Source organism: Drosophila elegans, unplaced genomic scaffold (genome assembly GCF_018152505.1).
Source record: "Drosophila elegans isolate 14027-0461.03 unplaced genomic scaffold, ASM1815250v1 contig_349, whole genome shotgun sequence".
Lineage (NCBI taxonomy): Eukaryota > Metazoa > Arthropoda > Insecta > Diptera > Drosophilidae > Drosophila > Drosophila elegans.
In genome coordinates, this window is record NW_024545729.1 from 475,743 (window position 1) to 497,413 (window position 21,671).

A 21,671-nucleotide genomic window follows, 5' to 3' on the forward strand; every position below is an offset into this window, starting at 1 on the left:
AGCATTTATATAAAATAAGAGCCGGAAAAAGTAATTTTAAACGAGTTTGTTCGAGTATAAGGCCCTTCAAAAAATTCTGCATACGCCACTGTGATTGTTAATAGTCGGTGGTTGATGGAACGTGGATGGTGGCTCCGTGCGAACACCAGTCCACCATCGGTTAAAAATTCCAACCGTTTTGCTTGTATGGGCTCTGTGGGACTGAGCTATTAGCCGATGTTTATTGGTGCAACCTCTTTCCACGCAGTGCATCCCTGAAAAACCGTTGGAACGTTTGAAAAGTGTGAAACTCCGATTTCAACAGAACACATCTACATTCCTTCCGATAACAGTTCAACAGGTCAACCATTTATGGTTATGTTTTGATGAGCCACAGCTGTTCAGATTAGCTGGGCTTTAACATATGTCGTTTCCGACAGGTGGAATTCCGAGTTAGCTTAGTGTAAGGCGGAGGCGTTAATACGGGTATGACAATACATTGTTCGCCACATTTATTGTCGGTTTCATTGAAGCTCAGAGACAGAGACAACTATATGGATACTGCCTGAGATTTTTTTTGGTAATCAGTTCGTGACCGTGAACTGATTTTACTGCCTTTTTAACGTTAAATTCAAACGTTATGGTTTTGTTTATTATATTGTGTTTATCCCGCTAATTTTAACGATTAAAGGGTTTCAGTTGTTACCTTTAAGTGGATAAAATTATTTCGTATACATTTAAGCCTCGCTTTTGTCGTCAACTCCAATCAATGATCAAAATTGTACATTTTAGATACAATTTAGCTCATTGGTGTTTCGGCTCGGGTGGTATTTTATCGAATGGTATTTTTTACTATCGGGTACCGGTTCTGGCTATAGGTCTTGGTCACACTTACGTAAAATCTTATGGTTAAAATAAAAAACGAGCAATGAATGAGGCCAACAATGTAGTGTCAAATAAGTTTTAAAAAAGTTCGATAGATTTTAAAGACTTACTTCAAAAAATTCTGGGTACGCTCTGACTGGGTATAGGGTATTTCCACAGAGTTCCGTTGAAGAGTTTTGCCGTTCCAAAAATATCCCAGTTAGTCCGCCGTTAAAATTTGACGGACTTTGACGGACTAATTTATGCAAAAGTTAGCCGATGTTTCTGCCGTGCAACCCTTTTTCCACGCAGTACTTCCCTGAAAAACCGTTGGGATTTTTGAAAAAAGTGAAACTTTGGGTTCCACAGATCACATCCACCTCCCACTATCCGATTCTAGCAGATCTTAACAGCTGTAGCTCATCAAAACATAAACAAAGATGGCTGACCTGTTGACTTTGTTTACGTTTTGACTAGCCACATCTGATCAGCTCAGCTGAAATCGGAAGGGTGAAGGTGGATGTGCCCTGTGCAAATCGGAGTTTCAGATTTGTTTAAAATTCTATCCGTTTCCAACGGATGGACTGTGAAGAAAGAGGGCATAACTGGGAAGTTTTTGAAACGGCAAAACCTTATCGACCTTCCCTTCAACAGATGATGGAAGGTGGATGGATCTCTGTGGAAATACGCTATCATTCAAAAATTTACCAAGTAGGGTCATCATCCCAGAAATGCATTTATCAGGGTAAAAAACGGGTAAAAACCATACTCTTGTGGTTCAGCGCACACGAAAACCTACTATATTCTTAAAAAATAAATGTCCATGTGCATATAGAGTATAACGGTCAAGAATGGATACATCGTAAATTATTTGACGTTTTTGACACCTCTAGTAGAGCAGAGCGTAGATACACATATATAAATCAAACATTTAAACACTTTAAATGCAAAATATTTTGTAATGCCTTTTTTAAAAAAAAATATTGGACTATGCACTTAATAAAGTGTTCTGAAATATAATCGTCTTTATGCGGCATTTGAAATTGTATTATTCATGTTGTAAAACTGAGCCAAATTTAACACAGAAATGGATACATTTGATGTGTCGGATAGGAACAGGTAACATATTTGTTGTATATTTTATACGCATTGTTTCCGAAATAATTACAATCGTGTGTATTTTTTTTGTAGCTGGTACTTTGGTCCCATGTCTCGACAAGATGCTACCGAGGTGTTAATGAACGAGCGTGAAAGAGGAGTATTTTTAGTCCGTGACAGTAACTCGATTGCAGGGGATTATGTACTTTGTGTAAGGTAAATGAACGAACTTACTATGTAGGTTTAATAGGATAGTCTAAACAAAAACCAGCAAACTTACCCACATCGTTGTTGCATTTGGGTTTAAGCTAACTTCATCGAAAACAAAAAACATTGGAATTAAGACCGTTTCGCAATGGTTTACTTATACAATACATTTGCCAGTTAGACTTTTGTACAAAAAGTATTTCTCCCAATTTTATTTATATATTTTTATTTTATATTTTTGATCTCGTTTAAATTTAAGCTGCGGCAAAATATGGAGAAGAAATCCATTTTTGATTTAAAATATTTATTATAATTATTTAATAAGAGGCAGTCGAAAGTATAAGAGATAAACTTTTTTTTCAATCGGATTTTTTTTAGTATGGTTAGTTGCTTAAGCAGGGTGAGAGTAGGACCTTTAAACGTCTTTGAAAGCTCAAAAACTTAGACTTTATCGGTAAATAATTACGCTAACATTTATATCATAAGTATTTATCCTTTTATTTATATTTTGTTACAGCCAGAAACCTTTAATGTTAATCTTCTCTATTCTTGATAATTATTTATTTTGTTTTATTTCTTTTTGTTGTTTGCCAAACCATTTAAATATTCTGAAAACTGTTCAAATTTGTTCAGAAAGCATTCTATGGATTGATATATTATTGCGGCTAAAGCCAATCGCAAGCTATTAGCTATAACTTATGGCGTCCTACGCCAGCTCCTCATGTCCATAGTACGTCTACATAAAAAATTCCTGAACTTACCCTTATATCCCTTAACTTCGCTCACTCACTGCCATCATACTCAAATAGATGTCGTTTAGATGGTTTACTTAACAAGCCTTGAGGACCGAAGAAAAATACATCACTTCTAGTTCGATTATGTTCGTCTATCCGTTTCTACGCAAACTAGTCTCTCAGTTTTAAAGCTATCTGCATGAAACTTTCCCAAAAGTTGTTTTTCTATTGCAGGAAGTATATAAGTCGGAACGAGCCGGATCGAACGACAATAGCATATAGCTCCCATAGAAACAATCGGAAAAATAAATGAAGAAAAATTATAACTTTTCTGTTTTTTAATTTTTTTTTAGTTCTTCGAGATATATTAATGGTTAAATATTTCAAAATTACGGTTTAAATTTTATCAAAATCGGACGACTAAAGCATATAGCTCTCAAAGGAACAATCATAAATAAAAATTAAAAATAATTATAACTTTGGTGTTTTTATACCCTTGCAGAGGGTATTATAATTTCAGTCAGAAGTTTGCAACGCAGTGAAGGAGACGTTTCCGACCCTATAAAGTATATATATTCTTGATCAGCATCACTAGTAGAGTTGATCTAGCCATGTCCGTCTGTCCGTCTGTCCGTCCGTCTGTCCGTCCGTTTATATGCAAACTAGTCTCTCAGTTTTAAAGCTATCTGCATGAAACTTTCCCAAAAGTTGTCTTTCTATTGCAGGTAGTATATAAGTCGGAACGAGCCGGATCGGACGACTATAGCATATAGCTCCCATAGGAACAATCGGAAAAATAAATGAAAAAAAATTATAACTTTGCTGTTTTTTAATTTTTTGTTTAGTTCTTCGACATATAGTAATGGTTAAATATTTCCGATTTACGGTTTAAATTTCATCAAAATCGGTCGACTATAGCATATAGCTCCCATAGGAACAATCGGAAAAATAAATGAAAAAAATTATAACTTTTCTGTTTTTTAATTTTTTGTTTCGTTCTTCGAGATATAGTAATGGTTAAATATTTCAGAATTATGTTTTAAATTTCATCAAAATCGGACGACTATAGCATATAGCTCCCATAGGAACAATCGGAAAAATAAATGAAAAAAAATTATAACTTTTCTGTTTTTTAATTTTTTGTTTAGTTCTTCGACATATAGCAATGTTTAATTATTTCAGAATTATGTTTTAAATTTTATCAAAATCGGACGTCTATAGCATATAGCTCCCATAGAAATAATAAAAATATATAAAATAACTATCTAATAATTGAGCTGCAAATCATCATAGTTTCAATGTTTTTCAGCATATACTCAAGTAAATCATAATTTAAATGTTTTCAAAAGTATTTAATTCATGCAATAGCTGCAAGGGTATATGAACTTCGGCTTGCCGAAGTTTGCTTTCTTTCTTGTTTAATTTTTTTTTAGTGCTTCGAGATATGGTAATGGTTAAATTTTTCAGAATTACGGTTTAAATTTCATAGAAATCGGACGACTATAGCATATAGCTCCCATAGGAACAATCGTATAGCTGCCATAGGAACTATCGAATAATTAAACTGCAAATCATCATAGCTTCAATGTTTTTAAACATACACGCAAGTAAATCATAATTTTAACGTTTTCAAGAGTATTTATTTTTTGAATAAGCTGCAGGGGTTATATGAACTTTGGGTTGCCGAAGTTTGCTTCCTTTCTTGTTTTAGAATGACTTATTTGCTGGTAGCATAGACTGCCCATTACTTCTATTATTACAATTGATTTTTCTATGCCATGTAGGCCGTTACGTTCTTTTGAACCATTTTTAAGAAGAAGCCTTCGGGGCCAATGAGATTCTCTGCCGAACCATGCGCGTATATAAAATATTACCTGCTATCATGCGGTTTCGCTTTAGCCGTAATAAAAGGGCAATTCGTAACCAACTATCTGAACATCTGAATTTCTGCATTACTACTTTTGCGAAATTGGTTCGGGTTTATATTTTATACTATTGTCCATTTTGCTGCTTAAACATTTAATTTGGAAACCTTATTTGATATTTTTATGCTGATATATCTCGTAAACCGAGAGAAATCATTTTATTGTTCTTTCAGCAAACTTGAACATATCGAATGGGTGAAAAAATGCGGACAAAATTTCATCTTGTGCCTCAATTTCGAAAAACTTTTTAACAATTAAAAGTTAAAAAGAACAACGAAAGGTTACAGCAAATGTCCAAATTAAATGCGGTCTATAGTTGAAAAAATACAAAAAGGAGCGACACAATTTGTTTAGTGCGGAATTCACAAAGGTGTTTTGTGCATATTTCAATGAGCCTGATTAATTTTCTGAAGTTGTACACCGTGTGTAAAAAATGCTACCTAACACTTTTGGATTGGAAACATCTGAAACAAGAAAGGAAGCAAACTTCGGCAAGCTGAAGTTTTCATACCCTATTGCAAAAAGGAATAAGTCTTTAAAACATCTAACTTTCTATTTATATGCGTATATGCTAAAAACATTAATGCTATAATGATTTTCAGCTACATATTCGATCGTTCCTATGTCAGCTATTATATATCGTTTTCCGATTTCAATAAAATTAAAAGCGTAATTCTGTGATTAAAAGAACTAAAACAAAAAATTGACAATTAAAAAGGTTTAAATATGTTGTTCACTTATTTTTTAATATTCCGTTTGTTTCCATAGAAGCTATATGACATAGTCGTCAGGTTTTAATCAAATTTAAACCGTCATTCTGAAAAATTAAACCATAGCTACATTTTGAAAAAATATAAAAAAAAATTTAAAAAATTAAAGCTATAATTTTCTTGCTATTTTGTTCCCGATTGTTTCTATGTGCAATGCAATTGCAATGGGAAGACAACTTTTGGGAAAGTTTCATGCAGATAGCTTAAAACTAAGAGACTAGTTTGCGTAGAAACGGACGGACTGACGGACGGACGGACAGACAGGCGGACAGATGGACGGACAGACGTACATGACCAAATCGACTGTTCTAGTGATGCTGATCAAGAATATATAAGCTTTATAGGGTCTGAAATGTATTCTTTACTGCGTTGCAAACTTCTGAAAATATAACACCCTCTGCAATGGTATAAAAAGCACATTTTCTTTTTATGAAGCCAGTAATTTGGGTAACCATACATAATGCATCTAGCTGTTAAGCATGCATGTCATTTCGTTCAATAATGTTCGTTCATATATGATAAATAAATATATGATAAGACCTTTTTAGGCATACTTTCAAAATATCATGACAATCCAATCAGTAGTTTACATAGTGCTGTAAGCAATTTCTTGATTTATCATTGCTTTTTGATGAAAAAAAATATGTTGTTCAATGCCAGGAAGGCTTGAAAATCATTATTTGGACTCTGCTCCAACATTATAACCCATTTGTTATTGGTATGCTGAGCTTTAAAGAGGTCGTTCAGACACCGATGACGCTGAGCGCGCTGGACGGCGAAATGAGGCAAATCACTGAAAATCATTATGGACAACCGTAAAGTTCAAGTGAGGGAGATTGCTGACATTTTGAATATAATAGCAGGCAGATTGTTTATTATTTAGACAATGCTCGGGGTCACAAGTCGATGAAAACGATGGCAAAAATTCATGAATTGGATTACGAATTGCTGCAGCACCCACCGTATTCTCCAGATCTGGCCCCAGCGTCTACTGACCCTTCGCAGAACTCAAAAATTTTATTCATGGTAAAAACTTGCCTCTAATAAGGCAGTAATCGCCGAATCTGAAGAATATTTTGAAGGCCTCGACAAATCGTGACATAAAAGTGGTATAGAAAGATTGAAAAAGTGTTGGATTGATTGTATCGTCCTATAAGAGGAGGACTATGTTGATGAATAAAAAGGAATTTTGCCGAAAAATGTGTTTCAATATGTTAGTTGGGAGACTTTTTGAACGAAGTGTTAGTTCTTCTCATGGCTTAAAAAAAAATGAAGTTAAATAAAAAGAAAACTATATACATATATACGCTTTTACTGCTGGACTTCGAGTGTTTTAAAACCTATAACCTATAGAAACTAAAAAATCGTGTACAGCCAGACGAGATATAGAATAAAGTTTATAGTTTAACGTATTTTTATGAATCAATTATTAATCAATGTATCAATGAGTTACAAAATAATAGTTGAAGCAAAAAAATGGATAATAGCATAAAATATAAACCCGAACCAATTTAGCAAAAATAATAATGCAGAGTTTCTAGTACTTTCAGAAGCAACTTTCAAAAATTGGTTCAGAATTTGTGTGTTGCACGGTGTAATTGATAATAGTGCAACAGGACCTAAAAGTTTTAGATCAAATATTTAAAGGGCTACCATTTCCTTTTCCAGCATTTATAGAAACGATTTAAAACATGAGTGTTAAAATGTATCTTAAGACATTGCACAAACCATATTTTGGTGCATGAGTTAATATAGTTTATAGTCGGAGTAAGAGAACATCATGAACACGTGAATAAAATTGCAGCAATGATGGTCCCCTCATCGAATACATTTATTTATACCTAATTTTTCCTGTCGCTATGTTTTTTATTGGCGCCCATTAATTACACAAATTGACAGCGAAAAAATTCAACGAATCTTTTTCTTGGTACTTATGAGCTCCTGAGTAAAAGTTCTTTACGAACATACATATGTTCCATCGGCTATGATATAAATTTATAAATATGTAAGCAATATAAATGGAATGACTTAATATTTTTTTGCTGAAAAAAAACACATCACTACATTATAAAAACCTGGCTCAAATCATTAACTATGTCCTTGGAAAATGGCGTCAAAGTTGAGTTCTCTGAATTTCCTGAATTTCTTCGATCGTAAAATGCATCTTCAAATTTTACCTACACTCAAAATAATAGCATCGACAAGTTAACATGCAAACTATATGAAATTGTTCATTATCAGTTAAACTAACTTTTTTTAATAACTTTGTGTTGATGCTATATGACAATGTACAGTTGCAACACATTGTTTTTAATATATATTTTTTTTACTGGTTAGTAATTCCCATTAAAAAAATTAAATTCCTTTCCGTATGTTATTATTAGTATTTTTTTTACAAAAAGTTCTTTCAAGCACCAGAGAAATAAAATAACACCGTTGTCACAGTTGGTCGGTTGTTAGGTTGTTCAAACTACAACGCCAAATTAACAACGTCATAAACCATCTTTTAGTCAATATGTTGATTCGTGAAGCAAGAAGGATCCTTTCAAGCCTGATGCTGCGCTTAATAAGGAGCTTAAAAATGCGACAGATCAAACAGTTCGCAGATATCTAAGAATACATAACTAAAAATTCTGTAGCCATAGAAAATTTTCACTTTGAAATGCGAGACTTATTGCCGAGCGCAGGAAGTTTGCCAAGGAACATTTAAACTGGAAGTCCAAAAAAGAGGAATATTTTATGGTCAGACAAGAAAAAGATCTCGGTCGTACATCATACTCCAAAGAACGCAGAATACAAGCCCCAGGGCACTACAAAAACCATTAAGCATGGAAGGTGGTATACTTGTGTTGGCTTGCTTGTTCTACTTCAATTACTTCGAATGTCCATTTGTGCCTTGCACCGAGGTTAACGAAGTTGTTGCTCGTAGTCTTCAGATATAAAGTTGACTTGTGAGCAGGAGTCCAATAAGGCACGTCCTTTGACGTAGTTGCCTACTGCGTCCTGCAGTAGAGAAAGTGACTTGGTCGTGGTTGTTATTCACGACCTGAGCGACTTGGTGCTGAGGTTGCGTGTGAGTAGGATTTGGCCGAGGATTGTTTCTTGAGCCCTGATCAGGCGCGTCTGAGTGAAGCATGATGTGATGCAGCCGTGAACAAATTATGCACCTGTTTGAAGATGGGCAATTGGATGCCTGATGAGCCCTTCCAAGGCAGTTGGTGAGTCGCTGGGACGAAACCATGTTCTGGAGTCGAGAGCATCTGAAGATCCTGTGATCCTTGCTAAAGCAGATTGGACCACCTAGCGAAGAGCTCCCAAAGCTGTGTTTCCTTCTAGAAATATTGTGTCCGCTATGATACGTGCCGGACTCCAAGTGTTGGCAGTGCCTTTCAATTAAAGTTGAGCAAGCGTCCAAGACGGAAGTGTTGCAAATGTTAGGGATTCGTTCCAGAAGGAAGTGTTGCTCGTTTTGTCCACCTTCTCCATAACAATGTTAATTAGCATAGCCTGTGGTATCTGCGCTATCTGCGCTTCGGTTCCTAGAGAACGCATGGAGTTAAATAAATCCGACACGTTGTCGACTAGGCTGCGCAGCTGTGCACTATTTTCAATGGACACAGTTGGCAAGCTAAACAGTGACGTTATGTTGTCTAAAAATACGATTGTAGGATATCGTATCTGATTTGGAGGCGTAGTAAAGCCTTACCTTAATTTTAGGTGTGTCCAGAAACGCCTTGACGGTTTCTAGGGAGGCACCTAGGATACAGTTTATGGTAGGTTTAATCTTCTCGATTGGCGAAAGAGAATCCTCTTGGCCTACCGCTTGCTTGTAAGTGGTGTTGAAGCTTTTGTATTCCTAGTACTCGCCGGAAAAAATCGGGAGAGCGAGCCTGGGTAGCTTGATGGACGAAGTTGGAACAGGCCTCATCAACATATCTGGCCTGAGAACCGTTGAGTTGTGCACATCGTCTCCAAGTTACTCATTTATGGACACCTTGATGGCGATGAACAAATTTTTTAGCTCTGAGCGGTAGTTAAGCTGTTCGTCTCCTGCGTCAATAGTCTCTATGTCGGTTTGGACAGCCATAATTTGCTTAAGATAGGCCTCCAAAATAGTTAGCCGGCATGTAAGTTCTGCCGGCGTCAGCGCAATTTGCGGCTTCTCGGACTGTTCGGCCTTAGCAACCGCTGTTCCGATCCGCGACATATTCCTGGGGATATTACACCACTTTTGCTTCTGCGCTTCCAGGGTAGGGGGCTCCATTTTTAGAGTAAAATATCGTATACAAATCTTGGTTTAAATTGCGAAAATGTTTAATAAATGGAACTTTCGATGCGTGGTTGTATAGAACAGAGCGTAACACCGCTGTTTAAAGCTGCGGGTCACTGATGAACCAGTTCACAGCTGTGTTTGTTGTGACTAAAAGCTTTTATACAGTTAGAAGGCCATTTTCTGGAATATATTCTGAGAAAACTTTAATTTATGGATTTAAAAATAAGTTCACATATCAAGGTATCTTATAAATATATTTTAAGACTTAGTATCATTAAAAATACTTGTTTGGAAAGGAACTCTGGAACTCCTCTCAAATAGACGTTTTGCGGTGACCACTATATCTCTGAGCTGGATCCTTCGAAACGAATCAGATTTCGTTAAAGTTATGTTAAACCTATTAATTTATCAAAGGATTTTTGATCAAAATGTCGGACTTCAGTTTTTTTTAATATAAAAAAATATTTATCAGTAAAAAATAAAACTCGATTACTTACTAAAAAAATACTTTTGAGAAGCTCGTGTTAAAGTTTGAGACTAATCGGATGAAAACACAATTTTGAGAAAACACGTTTAAAGTTTGTAATTTTGCATTCAAGAACCCTGAAAGGCCTTTTCAAAATTTGTGTTTAACTTCAAAAATATACACTTAAATATGTGTACAATAACAAAAAAAAAATGCGATTTTATTTTAATTCTAACTGTATAAAACCCATTAAGATGTTATCAAACGAACCACCTAAAATCTTCAACATTTTTGGTTTCCGTTGAAAGCAATTTTTTTTTGGATTGTGTTGCCGGATTAGAAAATTTTGAAGCAAAGTCAATAATATTGACAATCAAATTTTAGGTAATATTATTTAACAATGTAATTAATTGAACATAAAAAAATTAATGGATTTGAAAACGTCATTTAACACATATTTAGAGAGATTTTTTTATAACCAAAACCAACTATATAAAATAACGGAAGGCACGCCGATAGCATAACACTCCAAAATGGGATATGCGGAAATTAAACGTAACTACTACAAAGCAAGACCAACGATTAATAATTTTCAACTGACGTCAACTAAATTAACCAAGTCAAATACAAACATTAAATTTCTTTTAAAATGTAGAAGACAAAAATAATACCCAAATTCATAAAAGACAACACTAGGAGCCACAAATTGTTTACAGACGATAAGGATATACATTTTGACATAAACAAATTACTGGACAAACACACACATTACTACCATATGAAAATATTAAGCTTGCTAATCAAACACAAACATCATATACAAAAAAGACTAATCAAAAAGAGAGAGAATAAGAGAACGATGCTACAAAAACAATTAGACCCGAACGACTTCACATCATTTATGGAGAGCGAGCAGAACATTACCAAAAAACTAACAAAAACTCCAAGATGAGACAAATAAGGAAACTAGAAAGACTGCAGATGGAACGGAGCAAAGTTCTAACAGACAACAAAAAAACAGCTGATTGGTTTGTAAACAAAACGAACACCGAATTCCCGCCAGCAATAAAATCACTTTTGGCGAAGGGTCCAATTCCCTCTCTTAAAATACATTGCGAACGGAGAGGAAATCCTCAAAACTATTGTTGACAAAGAGAAACCAATTCTCTTTGCTTATCAAAGACCATAAAACATCTAACAAAGAAAGTGCATTTGATCGTGCGATACTAGACACAATGGGACAAGCAAGGAGATTTCTTAAAGAAAATTACGACATTTTAATATTGACCTCAGACAAAGGTAACAAGATGGTAGGTATGAACAAAGATGACTACAACCAAAAAATGAAGGACATATTAAAGGATATGAACACATACAGGACATTAAGGAAAGACCCCACCTCTAGACTACAAACAAAAAATAACGAAATAGTGGACAAACTATTAAAAATGGAACTTATCTCAAGGATCGAAAGAAATAAGTTGACAACCACCACAGCTTTACCACCACGAATATATGGACTACCCAAAATTCATAAAGAAGGAACCCCTCTACGACCAATCTGCTCCTCCATCGGATCACCATCCTATGCACTATGCAAATACATAATTGACATATTAAAAAACATAACAATAGACTCCAAATATAACATAAAAAATTCAGAAGAATTTGTAACGATCCTGTTTTGCTGAGGTGGCTCAGCGGTGTCCAGGGGCTCGTTCCAACATTTATTTATGTCAGGAGTGGTTGCTGTAAGAGGTCGACCCGGTTCCCAGAGTATGACACGTAAGCGGGTTCAGTGAAATCGAATCGGTATGCGTTTATTAAGAATTATTGGTTACATAGTATATATAAAGTTCGTGCTGCAGGGGGCTCGTCCGCCCGTAGGTTGCCGGGGTCTTCCGTGTCGTCGTTCGGCGTCTTCGTCCCGGTGGCGGCGGCGGCGCTGTGGATGAGAAAGAAAAACAGCCACGTCTCTCTTGGCTATGCTTATGTCTAGGAGGATAAGACAGTTTGGAGGCCGCTTGGGTCTGCCAGTTTCAAGAAGAGGGTGGAGCCGCTTGGGTCTGCCAGTTCCGAAAAGAGGATGGAGGCCGCTTGGGTCTACCAGGGAACGAGAAGTGTTGCGACCACGAGGGGTCGGCCTCGCCGATCTGATCGGTCCTAGTTCCGGGCGCGCAGGGCCGGCTGTGGGCCTCGGAGAACCGAGTGGTGGTCAGGGCGCGTTGCGGACCGACGCAACCCGGGTGAGAACCGGGTGGGATCGGTTCGGCAGACGGCCGAGGAGCGCCTCGGAGAACCGAGTGGTGGAGTCCCCAGAAGATCGGGTGTCACTAATGACGGTCGGTCTTGGGGTGTGGGATCCCAAAGGTCGGATATCACTGATGACGGTCGGTCCTTAGAGGGGTGGGAAGAAGGGGAAGGGGGGGAAACAACTAACTACAATGTATTGGGTGGACGGGGTACTAGACCCTATCCCGAAAAAAGACTCCGCAGTTAACTCCCAGAGAAGTTTGCTCACTCCCAAGGGTAAGCCTTACCTTCTCCGATCGCCGTCGGCCGCAGAGTCATCTGTATGGGCCCCGGCGCCCTTTTTATATCCTCCCGGCCCTCGCCAGTGTGACTGTAGTTTCATAATCCTATAGCCATGGCCATACCGCGTGTGGCTTGTGGTGGCTATTGGTCAGTGTGACCGTTTCCTTTGTTTGGCGCGCCCGCCCGGATATTTAAATTTGAATATTTCCATTTAACTTAAATTTATTTCGGCTTCTTGCCTTTGAACTTATAATTATTTCGGCTTCTTGCCTTTGTACGGTATTGAACTTATAACTATTTCGGCTTCTTGCCTATTTAACGACTATCTATAGCTACTGCTTATGTTATTATATCTACTTTGTGCGCTCCTGAGCGTCACACCTCCCCCCCTCTTGAGAAGGCACGAAGTGTCTTATCGTGATGCGGCTTCCCCTTCCAAAGATGACCTTCCACGTCTTCTGGTCGTCCTTCACTAGGATACTCTGCTGTTTCCCCTTTCTCCTCCTGTTCCATCTCTCTTTGATTTCGTTGACCGCCCTGGCTGACATCGTCGCATCTCTGGGTACGATCCACCCCATCTCGTTTGTGAACCACTCCAATCGTGGCGCCGGTGCGTCTGGGCGTGCCTCAGTCTCCTGGCTTGGTGTTGCTTCCTCTGCCTGTGCATCCGCCGCTTGTGTATCCATGTCCATCGGGTGTAGCTCCAGGATGTCCCGGTCTGGCGACGGTGTCCTTGCCCGTTCTCCCTGTTGTTCCTGGACACTTCCGCCGGTCACTGCCTCAAGAGAGCTGCGAGGAACATGGGCGATCCGGGTCCGTCCGCCTCTATCGGTCGCCACGGCCGTTCTTGCTGGCGGTCGGGCTGTCTGTCGCTCCTCTGGTCGTGACTGCTCTTCTCTTTGTGCCAGAGCTAGCCTGCACATTGGTGGTCTGAGGCGAGTCGGTGCTGTCCTGACCCGTATGCCCGCCCCTGCTGGTCTCGCCGGTATCAACCTTGCCGTTCGCCTTTCTTGCTGCAGCCGTGTGCTGCTCTCCCGGAACTTCTTCTTTGTGACGTCGAATTTGTTCATGTTGTTGTTTTCTTTGTTGTTCCAGAAATTTGCTGATTTCCTCCTCCGTCGGCTCCGTATCGTCTGTGCTCTGCTCGGCTTCTATTTCTCCTTGTGTTGTCTCTGCCTCGGTGATATCTAATTCCAGGTTGCCGCATTGGATTCTTGTGCGCGTTTTGGCCAGAAAGTCTATTCCTAATAATATTCCTCCTGTCACCTGATTTAAGATGAGGAAGTCCAACTCGAATTCTTCTCCTGCGAACTGTATGTTGGTTGTAAAGTCTCCATCCGATCTTTGCTTTGATCCGTTCGCTAATGTTATTTCTGTCCTTCCCTTCCTCCATTTTCCATATTTTCTCAATTCGTTGTTTCTTCTCTTGCTGATCACACTCCGTGAAGCTCCTGTGTCCACTGTTCCTTTTGTTTTTACTGGTCCGATTTTTACCGTGGCAAATATTTGGAATCCGTCACAACTTATTTGTTCACCTGTCGCTGGTATGTGTTTTTGGTCCTGAGCTACCAGCGTTACCTGCTCAGGCCTCTGGCGTTTCCCGCTCCAGCTCGGCAACATTCCGTTGTTCTTGTTCCATTTCTGCCGCATACCCAGCAAAACTGTCTTGGGGGGTTTGTGCAGGTTCTTGCGGCGTGCCCTGTTCCTCCGCATCTTATGCAGATTTCGGACGTCAAGTTCTGGTTTCCTGTTGTTATTGGTCTGTTGGCTCCTTCCATAGTTTCTATTTCTTCCACTTCTTCTGCCAACCTCAGGAATTCTGTTAATGTTTTAAATCCCGACCGTCTCGTGTAGAGCTTTATTTTACTTCTGCAGTTTCTGTATATCCGGTCCAGCTTTGTCTCTTCTGAATACTCTGTAAATCTCATTAGTTTCCTCAGGTTCATTGCGTATTCCCTTGTTCGTTCTGTTTCTCGCTGCCGCAGTTGAGTGATTTGTGTTTCCAACTGTTCCTGATATCTTGGTGGCAAAAAGTATTCTAACAGTTCTTCCCTGAGGTCCTCCCATGTCCTTATCTGGCTCGGTGTGGTGTTCCACCAGTCCACTGCTACTCCTTCTAGGATGAATGGCATCGTCTGGATCAGGGCATCTTTGTGTATGCCGTAGCCTTTGGCCCATTCCTCCATCTTGCTGATGAATTCCAAGGGATTGGTTGCTCCTTGGTAGCGGATCCCCCAACTCCTTACTCGGTCTAGGATTTCCACCTCTACCTTTTGTTCCTTTCTGTCCGGTATGTCTGGAGTTTCCGATTCCCGCCGTGGTGGGGTGTTGGTTTGTTTGACCCGTATGTCGATCTGGTTCGCCATTGTGTTGAGTTCCTCCGCTGGTGTGCTGTTCTGATCCGTTGCTCCTTTTTCCTTCTTGTGCTTCTCTGCTAGTACTCCTAGTCTTTGCATGATCGTCTCCGTGTGGTTTGGGTTCTTTGCGAATGCTGACAGTATCTGTCTTATCTCCTCCACTTTTCCTGTTGTGTCTAATCCGAACTCTCTTGCGTACTTGATCAGATCCGCCTTAGTTGCTAGGTACACCCACGTCGACATAACTCTGTCTTTCTCTTTGCAACCACTTTAACCTGCTCGGGCGCCATGTAACGATCCTGCTTTGCTGAGGTGGCTCAACGGTGTCCAGGGGCTCGTTCCAACATTTATTTATGTCAGGAGTGGTTGCTGTAAGAGGTCGACCCGGTTCCCAGAGTATGACACGTAAACGGGTTCAGTGAAATCGAATCGGTATGCGTTTATTAAGAATTATTGGTTACATAGTATATATAAAGTTCGTGCTGCAGGGGGCTCGTCCGCCCGTAGGTTGCCGGGGTCTTCCGTGTCGTCGTTCGGCGTCTTCGTCCCGGTGGCGGCGGCGGTGGCGGCGGCGGTGGCGGCGGCGGCGCTGTGGATGAGAAAGAAAAACAGCCACGTCCCTCTTGGCTATGCTTATGTCTAGGAGGATGAGACAGTTTGGAGGCCGCTTGGGTCTGCCAGTTTCGAGAAGAGGGTGGAGCCGCTTGGGTCTGCCAGTTCCGAAAAGAGAATGGAGGCCGCTTGGGTCTACCAGGGAACGAGAAGTGTTGCGACCACGAGGGGTCGGCCTCGCCGATCTGATCGGTCCTAGTTCCGGGCGCGCAGGGCCGGCTGTGGGCCTCGGAGAACCGAGTGGTGGTCAGGGCGCGTTGCGGACCGACGCAACTCGGGTGAGAACCAGGTGGGATCGGTTCGGCAGACGGCCGAGTAGCGCCTCGGAGAACCGAGTGGTGGTCAGGGCGCGTTGCAGACCAACGCAACCCGGGTGAGAACCAGGTGGGATCGGTTCGGCAGACGGCCGAGGAGCGCCTCGGAGAACCGAGTGGTGGAGTCCCCAGAAGATCGGGTGTCACTAATGACGGTCGGTCTTGGGGTGTGGGATCCCAAAGGTCGGATATCACTGATGACGGCCGGTCCTTAGGGGGGTTGGAAGAAGGGGGAAACAACTAACTACAATGTATTGGGTGGACGGGGTACGAGACCCTATCCCGAAAAAAGACTCCGCAGTTAACTCCCAGAGAAGTTTGCTCACTCCAAAGGGTAAGCCTTACCTTCTCCGATCGCCGTCGGCCGCAGAGTCATCTGTATGGGCCCCGGCGCCTGTAGTTTCATAATCCTATAGCCATGGCCATACCGCGTGTGGCTTGTGGTGGCTATTGGTCAGTGTGACCGTTTCCTTTGTTTGGCGCGCCCGCCCGGATATTTAAATTTGAATATTTCCATTTAACTTAAATTTATTTCGGCTTCTTGCCTTTGAACTTATAATTATTTCGGCTTCTTGCCTTTGTACGGTATTGAACTTATAACTATTTCGGCTTCTTGCCTACTTAACGACTATCTATAGCTACTGCTTATGTTATTATATCTACTTTGTGCGCTCCTGAGCGTCACATATTAAAAGACAAAATCAACAACACATATATTGGCGACAATGAAAGATTAATTTCATTTGACGTAATTTCATTATTTCCGAGTATACCGACAGATCTAGCCCTGGATATAATTAAAAACAAATGGACAATAATACAAAAACACAGTAAAATACCACAAACAATATTTATGGACATAATAAAAAAAAAAAAAATTTGTACTCAAGAAAGCAGATATTTCAAATTTGAAACAATTTGTACACACAATTAAAAGAAATGTCTATGGAATCGCCAGCCCAGCCGGTCATTGCAGATATTGTAATGGAAACTCTCCTGGACAACACGTTAGAAAAATTAAGACGACCTCCAAGATTACTGACAAAATACGTAGATGACCTGTTCGCAATCATTCAAGAGGATGACATTAAAACTACACTGACCATGCTCAACTCTTTCACCTATAATATAAAATTTACAATGGAACTAGAAGAAAACGACCAATTACCTTATTTGGACTCAGTGATAATTAGACGTGGAAATCGATTAAAATTAAAATGGTACAAGAAACCAATTGCGTCCGGACGAATCATCAATTTCAACTCCATACACCCAAAACAAATGATAATAAATACAGCTAGAAGCTATATACATAGAATGCTCAAAATTTCAGACACGGGTTACCACGAAGAGACGACCCAGGAGACAAAATCAATGTTGACAGACAATGATTTCCCAAAACACATAATAAAAACATTATTATCGGAACACAAAACAAGAAAACAAAACAGCGTTAAAAACAATAAAATCAAAAAATATATGTCAATTACATACGTCTCGGCATAATCCGAACGTGTAGCGAAATCGGAATGCTACGACAAAGAAAACATAAGTATCGCACATAAACCGGTTCACACATTAAAATCTATATACAACAGAACAAAATCAAAGATAAATGAAATTGACAAAAAAGACGTAATATATAAAATACCGTGCAACGGCAACAACAACGAAACATGCAACATGATATATATAGGAACAACAAAATCTAAACTAAAAACTAGACTAGCACAACATAAATCGGACTTCAAAGCTAGACATCATACGAACGCACAAAAAAAGCACTCATGTCCCACTGTGCCAAGAGTAATCACTCACCAAACTTCGAAGAGGCGAGTATTTTATCACAAGAACAACACTATGCCAAACGATTCACCATAGAAATGCTACATATCATAAAAACACCTACAGACATACGGATGAACTACAAAACGGACACTGACAATTGCGCTCATTTATATAGACACTCACTAGGGAAAGAAAAATTTGTTAACAACTCCACGTCACCGGACGCAGACGTGTAAATTAAATCTAGGTCAAATGTAAATTGTTTTCTGTTTGTTAAAAATATTAAAAAAATTAAAATCGTTGTTATTACTTTATAGTTGTCCTGAAGACGGTTGCCGAATTACCAAAATTGAAATAATTTTGTGTTTTTTTCAACGTCCTGACCTTGAGCCGGCTAACAATTAATATTTTTTTATAACAAAATAAATTAAGATTTCTGATTATGACACCAAGCTTGACTGCATTAAAACGGACATGGTTTGAGATATGTGGTGTTAATAAAGGAATCGTTACATTTGATAATCAATAAAAAATACGCTGAGAAACATCCATGTATTTTTAAAATGATCATTAAAAATTTATAGCTCAACAAAATGAAATAAAGTAAAATTTCTAGTCAGAACATGTATAAGTTTTATAAGAACTGGTAGAGGTTACCATGACTTTTTTGAAATGGGGAAAAGAGTACAGTTTAATATACAAAAATAAAAAAAACAATATGTAAACTTAAGTTTTTTTCAGCAAAAAAAAAGAAGTTATTCCAGTATAAAAAAAGACCTGATTTTGTGTTCCTGTATTGTTAACTTTAGGGCAGAATATTATTATGATTTCCAGCCAACAATTGTTTTTCAAAAAAATATAGAATTTTTTATTTTAATTGACTAAGTAGAACATATATTTGTGTTCACATCTTATTTATAGTGAGTTTTGCGTATACAAAAAATTTTAAAATATTTACACATAAACCCTTTTTTGTTTTTATTCAGAGAAGATACAAAAGTAAGCAACTACATCATTAACAAAGTTCAACAACAGGATCACATCGTTTACCGCATCGGGGATCAAACGTTCGATAATCTACCAAAACTATTGACTTTTTACACACATCATTACTTGGATACAACTCCTCTAAGACGGCCTGCATTTAAAAAGACGGAAAAAGTAATAGGAAAGTTCGATTTTGTTGGCACTGTAAGTATATACCAATATTTATATTTTTGTAAGTAAATTTTAACTAACTTTTTCACGTTTTTAAAGGATCAAGATGACTTGCCATTTCAAAGAGGAGAAGTTCTTACAGTTCTTCGAAAAGATGAAGATCAATGGTGGACTGCCCGTAATTCATCAGGAAAAATTGGGCAAATACCGGTTCCTTATATACAACCGGTGCGTAGAAGAATATTTTTAAAGATATTTTAATTTCAGTTGAGTTTAAGTTTTAATTTAAGGCGCAAAACGTGATGTATATGGCGGCAGAGGTTTTTATAACCCTGTAACTTCTAAAATATTTTTTCGAATCGGGTCCGAAATCTTTAGCTTCTATAGTTTCTGAGATCTCGATGTTCATACAGACGGTCTTACTTTATATGGTCGGAAATGCTTCTTCGACCTGTTACATACTTTTCATCAAATACAATATACCTATTACTCTACGAGTAATGGGTATAAAATAGTTTTTCGTTTTACAAATGAGCTTTCGTAATGAATTAATTTTCCAGCACCTTTTTTTGCGTCGCTAAAGCAATATTTCGTACATGCAAAAATGTCTTTCAATGTCTCTTGGATTCAGTACATATGTCACCCAATTTTCAAGTTTTTCATGAATATTGATGGGTTTTAATGTTCGCAAATGGTTGATTAGGGCCATCCCATTGATTTTGTAAGATTTTTTTGCGTTCGACAATAATTCTGGACCAGCAAAACACCCAGTTTTAAATCTTTAAACTTTTCTGGATGACCATAAGGGGTCACCATTGGCTTCCTGTAATGTACGTCAACTGGAGATTTATGCAAAGCAAGCGATAGAAGCAGCACAAGTTACTTCATCTTGTGTAAATCCTTTGAAATTGATCGTTGGTCAGAAGTTTAAAGCGTAGTTTAGGTATCGTTTAATTTTCATATTGTATTTATATTCTTGGTTATCGTAACCAAGTTTGTATTTCCGTCTGTTTTTTCCGATCGCAATAGACATTAAACTTTTGCAATCGTGTTTTTTGTATGTGTACGCAAATCAAATTTAAAAACGTCACAACGTTGGATAGAATTTGTTAAATACTCTGTTTTGTAATAAATTTGCGTATTATTGGACCTTTATGTAAAAAGATTTTTAATTACTTTTTTAATTACTATTTGCCAATTGCTGAATTATTTTAATTTATTTGCTTTTTGTAAATATAAAACTTTTCAAACTTTTTTTTCTGTCTAGTATAATGATGTTATACCATTTCGGACACAACCCTCACTTATTCATACAGCTGATACGCAGATTATTCGATAACTCTGTCATTTTAGTTTCTTTTTAATAAAATTGCAACAGAAAAGGGCTAATCATTCCTATGACACTCTTGTATGTTTCGAAAATATTATTAAACGAATATTTCAAATGCAAGGACATTTTGTTCTTGAACCAATACTTAAAAAATTGATAGTTTATTAGACATAACTGGTAGTAAATCTTAGAGGAATATTACTTTTAGGATATTTAACCATTTCTTAAAATTAATTTGTAGCATGATGATTGTATGGATGAAGATGCTTTATATGGCTTAGATAATGAACGCCTAATTTCATCAGACTCTCTGTCGGGATCTGGCAATCTACTTGGAAGCGCACTTAAAAGGACAGATTTAAATGTAAGTGTTAAATTATAAACAGTTAAAACATTATTTTTAATTATTTTTATTTTTCTTCTCAAATATATCAATAGCGCAAACTGCCTGCATATGCCCGAGTAAAACAGTCAAGGGTTCCAAACGCCTATGATAAGACTGCATTGAAATTGGAAATTGGTGACATTATTAAAGTCACTAAAACAAATATTAATGGACAATGGGAGGGAGAACTAAATGGGAGAAATGGTCACTTCCCATTCACGCACGTTGAATTTGTCGATGATTGTGATTTAGGCAATAACTCCGCGGAGATACGGTAAATGGCAGTAAAAGTGAATGGGGCATTGAATCTTTTTCTGAATCATTTTAACTTTTAAATTAAATGTAATAAACCTAAGTTGTGCAAACCAATTGTTAACATAATCAGAAAAGTAAATAAATATTGGAAATAAACGGGTATGAGAAACACGTTTTAAATACAATAACTTAGAATTCGTTATATCTTACTTCCAGGTTTTGGACAAATATAGCCTGTTTGCGTACTTGGAGCATTTATTTGAATTTCTCTAGTTGTAAGGCGAGAGCTGGAGCCAATAAAGCTTTCGTTCGCTTATGCGAATTCGCCCCGTATATCGCCCCTTAGCGAAAGATAGGTTCTAAGAGAAATTATATGGAATAAAATTTGGCGATCATTTGAACTCCCTCGCAATCACTCCCTTTCTTCGTCGCAATTTTCGCTAAATTTTATAAAAGTTATTTTCGTAATTAAATCTGCCGAATCCTACTGCAGTCACAAGTTCGCGTTCCATTATTAATACAAAATAGTATTAACATTTTCATGGTGTCCCCGACGTAATCGCAGTAGAGTTCGCGTTTTTTTACCATTTTTTTGGTGAAAAACTAAACAATTCCCAAACA

The 21,671-nt window shown here is 38.1% G+C and overlaps 1 protein-coding gene across 1 annotated transcript; it reads left to right on the forward strand.

Moving 5' to 3' along the window:
* Positions 1–1,606: 1,606 nt before the first annotated feature.
* Positions 1,607–21,212, forward strand: LOC108145298 (adapter molecule Crk). Its single transcript, XM_017270619.2, has 6 exons — positions 1,607–1,962; positions 2,035–2,157; positions 18,909–19,113; positions 19,180–19,308; positions 20,652–20,774; positions 20,849–21,212. The coding sequence occupies exons 1-6, from the start codon at positions 1,931–1,933 to the stop codon at positions 21,071–21,073; spliced, it is 837 nt and encodes a 278-aa protein (XP_017126108.1). The 5' UTR covers positions 1,607–1,930; the 3' UTR covers positions 21,074–21,212.
* The last annotated feature ends 459 nt before the right edge of the window (positions 21,213–21,671 follow it).